The 10,188-nt window shown below is 46.7% G+C and overlaps 1 protein-coding gene across 1 annotated transcript in view; it reads left to right on the top strand.

The window, feature by feature from the left end:
- The window catches only part of ABCC12 (ATP binding cassette subfamily C member 12), a 77,755-nt gene that overhangs the window by 51,679 nt on the left and 15,888 nt on the right, over window positions 1–10,188 (top strand). Inside the window, exons 21-23 of the mRNA XM_034639357.1 lie at window positions 1,125–1,262; window positions 5,026–5,182; window positions 9,972–10,061. Coding sequence (XP_034495248.1) covers window positions 1,125–1,262; window positions 5,026–5,182; window positions 9,972–10,061 — 385 coding nt within the window. The remainder of the gene's footprint in view (window positions 1–1,124; window positions 1,263–5,025; window positions 5,183–9,971; window positions 10,062–10,188) is intronic.

The raw sequence follows: 10,188 nt of genomic DNA, 5'->3' as shown, positions 1-10,188 counted from the left end.
TTCTCTCTTTCTTTCTTTCTTTCTTTCTTTCTTTCTTTCTTTCTTTCTTTCTTCCTTTCATAGTTTCAGGTTTGTATTTAAATTCCAGTAAGTTAACATATAGAGTAATATTAGTTTCAGGAGTAGAATTTAGTGATTCATCATTTCCATACAACACCTGGGGCTCATCATAATAAGTGCCCTCCTTAATGCCCAACACCCATTCAACCCATCCCGCTGCCCACGTCCCTCCATCAACCCTCAGTTTGTTCTCTATAGTAAAGTCTATTTTATGGTTTGCTTCTCTCTCTTATTTCCCCCCTATGTTTATCTGTTTTGTTTATTAAATTCCACATATATAAGTGGAATCATATGGTTTTTGTCTTTCTCTGACTGACTGACTTCACTTAGCATAATACACTCTAGCTCCATCCATGTCATTGCAAAGATCAAGATTGCATTCTTTTTGATGGCTGAGTAATAAATATTCTATTTTGTGTGTGTGTGTGTGTGTATCTATTTTATTCATTCCCCAGTTGATGGACATGTGGGCTCTTTCCATAATTCGTCTACTGTTGATAATGCTGCTATAAACATCGCAGTCCAAGTATCCCTTCAAATCAGTATTTTTGTCACCTTTGGGTAAATCCCCAGTAGTGCAATTGCTGGGTCATAGGGTAGCTCTATTTTCAACTTTTTGAGGAACCTCCACACTGTTTTCCAGAGTGGCTGCACCAGTTTGCATTCCCACCGACAGTGTAAGAGGGTTCCCCTTTCTCTGCATCCTTGCCAACATCTGTTGTTAATTTTAGCCATTCTGACAGGGGTGGTGATATCTCCTTGTGGTTTTGATTGATATTTCCCGGGTGATGAGTGATGCTGAGCATCTTTCCGTGTGTCTGTGAGCCATCTGGATGTCTTCTTTGGAAAAATGTCTATTCATGTTGGAGACACATTTCTGAGATCCCATCTGTCCTACAACCAAGATGGCCTGTCCTAGAGGAGAGTGGTGGGACAACCCCTTCTCCCTAGTTATATGGCACCCATCTGACTTAAACTTTGTCTTGAGTGCATAGTCAGACCTGTGTGTGTGAAGAGCGAGCCCTCAGAGACCCCACTTTGTGGCCCTCTTGATTGCCCCACAGCATTTTCCATAGAGGAGTCCAGGAGCTCAAGAAGGTGGAGAACATCAGCCGATCTCCCTGGTTCTCCCACATCACTTCAACCGTGCAGGGCCTGGGCATCATCCACGCCTATGACAAGAAGGAGGACTGCATTAGCAAGTGAGTCCAGTGCTGGGCCCCTGGTCCAGGGCTCCCCACTTTATACCTGACCCTGAATGGGAGGTCACAGGAATAGATGGCTTCTCTGGCTCTGAGAAGGGAAGTCTGGGATGCTGGGGACTCACAGTAGGTGAATTGCTGGCAGAATCAAGAAGGAGCAGCCTAAGGCACGAGGCTTTTCTCCTTAGTATCTGGGGCCCCAAGAGTGCGGAGCTCATTCAATGATAACCTCAGTATGTGAATTTACGTTTTATTTTTTGCACTAGAAGCAAAATGTGTCCAATTCAGGAAAGTAGGAGAAAGCAAAAAGAAGGAAAAAAATCACCCATAGGTCCCCAACCCAAATCCCATTAGTATGTTCACGTATTTCCTTCCAGTCTTTCATTTTTTCTATTTCTTAAGAACTCATAATCATGTTTGTCTCATTTTATTTTTAAATGGCATTTTTAAAATGTTATATTTCTCATAAAAAGAAATTTTAAAGGCCATATTATATTTTACTTGATGGATACAGCACTTTTCTTCTTTTTAAAATGTGGGTCCTAGATGAGTAAATTTCTCTGGAGTCTTCCAGCTCCAAACTTCTAAAATAAGGTATAAATTGTATCAACCATGTAGGCTCACTGTGGTAGCAAAGACTTCCAAATTTTACAGGCTTCACACAGTATATGTTTACTCTTCTTCGAGTCACATTTTAATGAGGGTCCACAGGGCAGGGGAAAGGCGTGTTGTTCAACCTGGGGCTTTTCCATCCTGAGGGCCTTGGGGGTCTTCTCCAGGATCATGTGTGTCTAACTGGAAGATAAGGTGAGGAATGGGTGCAGGACCTCATGGGAGATTTTTGTGGGTTACCTCCAATGAAGATACTCTTTTCTGTACACTCTTTGGCCAGACTTCATTCACATGGGCTCACCAAACACAAAGGAGACTGGGAAATGGAGTCCAGCTGTGTCCATAGGAGGAAAATAAAATGACGTTTGGTGAATCCATGGCAGTATCTGTCGCATTGGTGTTGCATCCCCGCCCCCATGTTTTCCCACCTTAAAAAACCTAACACGCACTCCGAGTTTGGGTTTAATTCTCTCTCTCTTCCCACAGTTTGCCACCGAGGATTTCAGTGTAGATTCGGCATGCCAGCTTGCCTTTAGTTCAATCAGTGGCTGTGCTATTCTTAGTGTATCATGAATGTCATCTGTCAAGAGTCCTGCATCACACAGGGGCCCTTCCCATGTCCTGGTCATGAAGAAAGGCTCCTGTCCATGGAGTCATTCTTCGACTTACTCATGACAAACAAAACAGATACAAGCTTTGTCTTCCTGCAGGTCCTCATCCAAGGTTTCCAAGGAAATCCTATGGGACAGCTGAGTCCTACATGATTGATGGGGTCCCCTTCTTTTAATACTTTCTTTCCTGTCTGGGACTCTCCAGCGGGCTTGGGCTTCTGACTTGTATTGCTTTTGTCACCAGCCAAAAATGCCACAAGATTAAACAGAGCCTTCAGGTCAAATTCCAATCTGTTTCTTTTGCTCCTGTGCAGTCTAACCAACCACACCGATGAGACCACACGTGACTTCTAAGTCAGTTAAGCTGTCAGCTGAATTTTTAGGCTTTATGGCTATAGGATAGAAGTACCACTGTGTTTGGAAAAGTATTTTAACCAAGCTCTGGGGAAAGTAAGTTAGGGTGGAAACAGAAGGGGGAAGGCGCTACAGGCCCCAGCATGGCTGGTCAGAGGTGCTTCCCAGAGTCTTCTGAGTGGAACAGGATGGGACAGCAACGCCTAAGGGTGTTTGTGCCTGTACCAGCGGAGGGGGGTCTAGACTCTTCAGGGGTCTCTTCAGGGGTCTAGACATCGAAAGGTTTACGTTTTTTTCCCAATAATTTCTACCAGTTGTTCCGATGAAGCCCCTTTCCCAATAGATCAGGGGAGCCTTCAGTGGCAGTTGAACCTGATGTCTCTTGTGGTTAATTGTTCAGCTCCATTAAAATTTCAATCTTGAATGTACAGTTGACCCTTGAGCCATGCAGGTTAGGGAGTATCAATCCCCCACACAGTTGGAAATTTGCATATAACTTCTGACTCCCCCCAAACTTAATTACTAGTAACCTAGTGTTGCTTGGAAGCCTTACTGATGACATAAACAGTCAATTAACACATATTTCATATATTTTATGTATCATATATTGTATTCTTACAATAAAGTAAGCTAAAGAAAGTGTTATTAAGAAAATCATAAGGAAGAGAAAATGCATTTATGGTACCACATTGTATTTATTGAAAAAAAATCCATGTATAGGTACACCCGTGCAGTTCCAGCCTGTGTTGTGCAAGGGTCCACTGTATTCCCTCCCTAACACACCCAGAGGCTTGCAGTCGTAACACCGTGCCGTGTGTACGAGCTGTGCAAGATGGGGGGCAGATGTGCCGCTGGGAAGCCCCTGATCTGTTCTTTTAAACATCCTCTCCTTTTTCTCTGAGCCGGGTTCTCCGAGGCTGGTGCAGGAGAATGGAGTGGGGGAGGACACATCCTCGGGCTATTCTCTCCTGCCTGCTGCTCATTTCTGCTATTCCAGAAAATTGTGCCGAAGTGATGTGGCCAGGTGGAGGCTCCAACAGGACCAAATCCCTAGCAGCTCTGCCGGGCATTGTTGATGGGCAAGACCTGCCTGGGTCCTCCCGAGAGCTCCTCCTGGGCAGCTTCACACTGCATTCCACTGACGCGGGGCCTCTTAGCCTCATGCTGAGGAATACTGTATTAAGACTGCAGCACCGAAAGTCACCTCTCTGCACCCCCAACCGTAGCAACAGCAGGAATGGGCAGGATCTGCCTTCTACACATCCGGGAAATGAGCAACTCCTGGGGCAGGTCTTGTCCTCATCCTTGGCTGTATCATCACTCTGTCCCTCTGCCTTATGCCCTTCTCCTCTTTGGCTCAGTGAATACACAGCAGAGGTACAAGAAGTCAGCGTTTTCAGGGGGGGCCTGGGTGGCTCAGCCATTGAGCGTCTGCCTTCGGCGCAGGGTGTGATCCCAGGGGTCCTGGGATCGAGCCCCGCATCGGGCTCCCTGCTCTGCTGGGAGCCTGCTTCTTCCTGTCCCATTTCCCCCGCTTGTGTTCCCTCTCTTGCTGGCTGTCTCTCTCTCTCTGTCAAATGAATAAATTAAAAAAATCTTTAAAAAAAAAAAGGCAGCGTTTTCTTCTTGAGGAGACCCCCAGCTTTATGAGCAATTGCCTCGAATCTTCTTTCTCTGACTTGAGAGGGAACCAAGCATCCTTTGTTCCCTTCTCTTACCATCATAAACATTGATTCTCCCTAAAGACAGCCTCTTTCTCAAGCAGCGCTCACCCCTTATATGGATTGAGGGGGCCAACTATCAATTCCGCAAGGCCTTTGTGGGGAGTGGCTGACTCCAAAATAGGGAACTTTTGATGGTAGAGCGTGAGATACTGGGTACCTTTTGTTCTCAGCTGTGAGTCCTAGTTGCCAGTTCTGGGAAAGAGAAAGAACCCACTCAGCACAGTACTGTCAAATGGGATATGTGCAAATCAAAGATACCTAAGGCAGTGGATTTTAGAGTATGGATATTTTCCCCATCTTTGTAAGGGATTCCTATGTAAGTACCTTAGCCCTTGATTAAAAATTCCCCTTGCCTTAATTTTCCGGTAGCCCCAACCCTAGGTCTATGGAAGCACACCTGATCTCCTGTTTTGTCTGATCTTTTAATTTTAGGTTTAAGATGCTAAATGATGAAAACTCCAGCCACCTGCTATACTTTAACTGTGCTCTCAGGTGGTTTGCTCTAAGAATGGACGTCCTCATGAACATCGTCACCTTCATTGTGGCCTTGTTGGTGACGTTGAGCTTCTCCTCAATTAGTGCTTCATCCAAAGGCTTGTCTTTGTCTTACATCATCCAGGTAACACCTCGTGTAAGGTTAGGCTTGGCCTGTAGGCTCTGGCTTAGGGCGTATCAGGGAGGATGGATGCAATAGAAGATCCAACTCAAATGGGTTCAAAGAATGAAGAACTTACTGACTCACATCATTAAAAGGCCTGGTGGTTAATAGGGGTTCAGGAATAGTTGGATCAGAGCCCCTGGCTTTGTCCTTATTCTGTGGTGACTTCCTTCATGGTTGTGCCATGGTGACCGACAGACTCTGAGGGCTGTAACAGGAAGGAAAGAGGAAGAAAGCTTGTCCTACCCTAGCCACTGAGCAAAAGCCCTGAGCTTTACTCTTCCTGGATTAATTTGGGCATCCCAGAATTAGTTAGTGCCTGGGTAGAATTGGAATGATTGGCTTAGGCCAAAGGATGGAGTCACACCCCATCCAACCCTCAAGTCACACAGCTGCTCCACAATAGAGAGCAGGAAAAGGATGCTGGAGAGGCACCCGTGATGTCCATGACAAATAATACTAACTTCTCATTTTGGTTGCTTTGGTGTTTTTTCTTTCGAAAAAGACAGTAATAGGGAAATAATAGTAATAGAGAATAATAATAATCAGGAAACACGTGCCATTTTGGGCACTATGGTAAGTCTTGTATGTAAATTGATTCATTTATTCCCATAACAACCCTATGAAATAGGTATTGCCGTAGTCCGCATTTTATAGAAGAGAGGACTGAGGCTCAGATAGACTTGTCCAACATCACACACCTGCCACGTGTGACAGTTAGGGTGTGAACCAAGGTCATCTGGGTCTGATACCCATCTGAGTGTGAATGTTGGGGTGTGTGTGTGTGTGTGTGTGTGTGTTGTCTAGGGGATAAAGTGTCCAGCTACCTCTGGTTGGGAGAAAGATGAGGGGAGGGGAATAGATGGGTTTGTAGACAGACTACCAATCAAATCAGTCTCCCTGTGGCTTCTTCTCACACCTGGGGCCTGTCTGAGTTCTGCTAGATAGAAGGCTCTGTACGCCCCTGCAGCACATTCTGCCTCCATTCTGTCAAAAGGCTTTTCTTCCCTTTTCCAGCTTTCAGAAATCTGTGACTCTTTCATTCAAAGGTATCTCTTCCCAACTGCTTTGCCCTTAAAGGTCTATTCCTTTTTGAAAATCTCTCTGATATTATTTTAATGGCATTTTGGGAAGGGGAAGGAACAAAAATATATTCTCAGGTCTTCAGTGGGGAAAAAAGGAATTTTTCTTGGGTAGCCAGTTTCCCTCATTGATGGATGTTTTTATTTGTTGTTGCCTAGTAAAATAGAAAGCAGATGATGTTGAATAGATTCCCTTACTTGGTCCAAGTGAAACAGCTTTCCTCAACTGAGGTGGTGCTTTTTGGGGATATCGTCAGCTTTCCATGAGATTGTTTTCAAACATTGCTGTAAGGCTAGAGAATGTGAACACACTGAGTTCTAGGGGAACACTTCTCTAGCTGGCTTTGTGGCTTTGTTGAACATTAGCCCTCTTTGGAGAACACAGAATCCAAATGACAGAGCTTCCCTTGAGAACAGACAAAATTCCCTAGAGGTGTCAAGTCCCACAGAGCAGAAAGTGAATGTGAAGTGACATCACATCACATCATGGTGGAGAATGAGCACTTACTAGGCGAGCACTGTGCTGACAGGGGAGTTCTAAACTTGTGGAGGGCTCCCCGGAGCCTTGAGGGGCTGATACCCTTGAATTGAACAAAACATGTATAAGCCCTTCTCAAGGCTTGCATTGACCAGATAGCCACTGAGCACCGACCATGAGCCAGGAACTCGGGTAGGTGCTGTGGATTCAGCAATGAACAAGCTGGACAGGTCCCTGCCCTCAGGGAGCTTATACTCTACGGGATAAAAAGAGATACAACGTGCGATGGAGTAAATGAGTGCCCAAGTAAATCAAGGAGAAGACTTTGGAAATTGTTTAAATGTTATGAAGATACTAAAGCAGGGCATGTGACTGTCAGCGGGGGAACAACATTAGATCTCATAGTCNCCACAGAGCAGAAAGTGAATGTGAAGTGACATCACATCACATCATGGTGGAGAATGAGCACTTACTAGGCGAGCACTGTGCTGACAGGGGAGTTCTAAACTTGTGGAGGGCTCCCCGGAGCCTTGAGGGGCTGATACCCTTGAATTGAACAAAACATGTATAAGCCCTTCTCAAGGCTTGCATTGACCAGATAGCCACTGAGCACCGACCATGAGCCAGGAACTCGGGTAGGTGCTGTGGATTCAGCAATGAACAAGCTGGACAGGTCCCTGCCCTCAGGGAGCTTATACTCTACGGGATAAAAAGAGATACAATGTGCGATGGAGTAAATGAGTGCCCAAGTAAATCAAGGAGAAGACTTTGGAAATTGTTTAAATGTTATGAAGATACTAAAGCAGGGAATGTGACTGTCAGCGGGGGAGCAACATTAGATCTCATAGAGAATACCCCTACCAGGAGGTGACTTCCAAACTGATACATGATTGACGAAGAATCAAAGAACGTGGAAGGCAGGATATTTCCAGCTGAGGGGCCAGGGCAAGGTTGGGGTAGGCAGGAGCTCAATGCATTTGAGGAACTCAGAAGGTCATGTAGTTTGAGAAGATTGGTAGAAAATAAGGTCTGAGGCGTTGGCAGGGATAGACTCTGCAGGGCTTTGTCACCCATGGCGGGGGGAGGGGGTTGCTTATATTCTAAGAAAACGTTCTCAACTGCAGCACTATGGACATTTGGGCTGCATGATCCTCTTTGTGGGAGGCTATCCTGCGTGTTGTAGGATGTTAGCCTCCTTAATCTCTAACCAGGAAATCCTAGTGGAACCTCTCCCTTCTCCAAGGCTGTGACAACCAGAAGTATCCCTAGACATGGCTAACTGTCTCCTGAAGGGCATAATCACCTAGGTCAAGAGCCATTGCTCTAAGAGAAATGGAAAGCCAGTGGCATGTGTTAAGGGGGAAGCAGCAAGTAAACCCTGAAAAGGGTCTGGACCTACACCGCTCTTCCCCTCATTCACCTGCTTGGGCCACACTGCCTCCTTCCTGTCAAGGCCACTTGCTGCTACTCAGAGCTACGCAAACCCCGAATTTTCCTGGTGGACTTCTTATTGTAAATGGCTCCACTCACGGTTCCTTAACATCCCTGAGTGAGGCAACCTCACCCAGAACCCGGCCACACTTTCATGTCATCCTGTTTTATTGGCCTTCTCACCATTTCTTGAAATTACCCGTGTCTTATCTTGCCAGCCTGCTAGAACATAAGCCTCATGAGGGCAGGGGTTTTGTTCATCCCATTCAGCCCTGGAAACCCAGCCCCCCACCCCCAGCAGTGCCTGGCCCACAGTCATGGCTCACCTAGAGAAAGAAGACCTGGTCCTGCCTCGAGCCCACGAGCCCACCTTGCGACGGAGGCAGGTGCTGTTGGCCCAGCAACCTTCCAGGGCAGGCCGGTTGGCATCCTGCTGCTACAGGAAGGTGCTCTGTGCAAGCCCAGGGCAGCCTACAGGTGTGGGGAGTTCCCTCAGCTGGAAGTGACCCAGTGATGATGGAAGGGGGTCAGTGGAGATGTAGCCCAGCTTCCTCAGGACAACTCAAGTGTGTTTCATGCAGTATCCCGTATCCCAGAGCATCCAGTGGGATCAAGTTTCGGTTGCCCACAACTGAACCTCTCAGGACTTACCTTCTCTTCTGTGCCCCACTTCTCCCAGCTCCTATGGGTACTTTTGGGGTCCACCTCCTGGATTAGTTTCCTAGGGCTGCTGTAACCAATTACCATAAGCTAGTGGCTTACAACCAGAGACATGTATTCTCTCCCAGTTTTGGAGGTCAGAAGTTCCAAAGGTGTAGGCAGGACCTCGTTCCCTCTGAATGCTCTAGAGGACAATCCATTCCTTGTCCCTCCCAGATTCTGGCAGCTCCTGGCATTCCTGGGCATTCCTGGGCATTCCTGGGTGTGTAGCTGCATCATTTCAATCTTTGCCTCTGTCTCGCCTCTTCATTTCTTTTGTGTCTTCTCCTCTGTCTCTTGGAAGGACACTTGTCATTGGATTTAGGGTCCACCCAGGTAATCCAGGACGATCTCAAGATCCTTAGTTACACTTGCAAGGATCCTTTTTTCAATGAGGTAACATTCACAGGTCTCAGGGATTCGGATGTGGACATATCTTTTCGGGGGACCATCATTCAACCTGCCCTAAAATACAGCTTACACTCAAATTTCAGGGTTGGCTTCTAGGGGATCCTGGTCTGAGGTGAGTAACCTTAGCAAGCTACATCCCCCACTCTGAGCCTAGATTTTCTCACGTCTGAAGCAAACAGATGGGCTTAATGGCTTTCTTCCTCTGATGATCTGTGGCGATTGGATTTCAGTTGCTGCTTGGCTGCGGGTAGGGTAAAGCGGGGAGGGCATGGAGGTACAGGACCCCCCCCAGATGGCAGGAAGGGGTGGAGAACCCACAGTTCTGTGGCCCTGGAAGATTCCTGCTCAACAGCAGCTCCCTGTCGCTCAGACTAAGAGTGATCAAGTGATACTGTGGTGGGATGGTACTTGCCATCTGGAGTGCCAGGGAAAATGTCATTACCCATTTGTTTCTAAATGCAGAGGAAATGTTTAAAGGCAAAACACCCCAGTATCTTCTAGGCACTTGGCTGGGAATGCAGGCCTACTTTCTGTGGGGCCCTGAGCGAGACTGGGGAGGGGTGCTTCATAAGGGCTTCCCCTGAAGGTGGGATGGTGGAACCCAAGGGAGGAAAGGGCTCTAACCCAGCTGCTTGCTTCCCTACAATAGCTGAGCGGACTGCTCCAAGTGTGCGTGAGAACAGGGACAGAGACCCAGGCCAAATTCACCTCCGTGGAGTTGCTCAGAGAGTATATTTTGGTAAGAAATGAGTGCATGCCGGAGGAGGGGCTAGTTAACTCTGGAAGAATTTAGGTAGGCATTTGATGTTTTTGACATGTTAAAGGGATCTTTTTAAAAACTGAAATGGGACCACAACCCTCTTCTT

The sequence above is a fragment of the Ailuropoda melanoleuca genome, chromosome 12 (assembly GCF_002007445.2).
Source record: "Ailuropoda melanoleuca isolate Jingjing chromosome 12, ASM200744v2, whole genome shotgun sequence".
Classification (NCBI taxonomy): Eukaryota; Metazoa; Chordata; class Mammalia; order Carnivora; family Ursidae; genus Ailuropoda; species Ailuropoda melanoleuca.
This window is presented reverse-complemented; position numbering and strand designations above follow the sequence as displayed.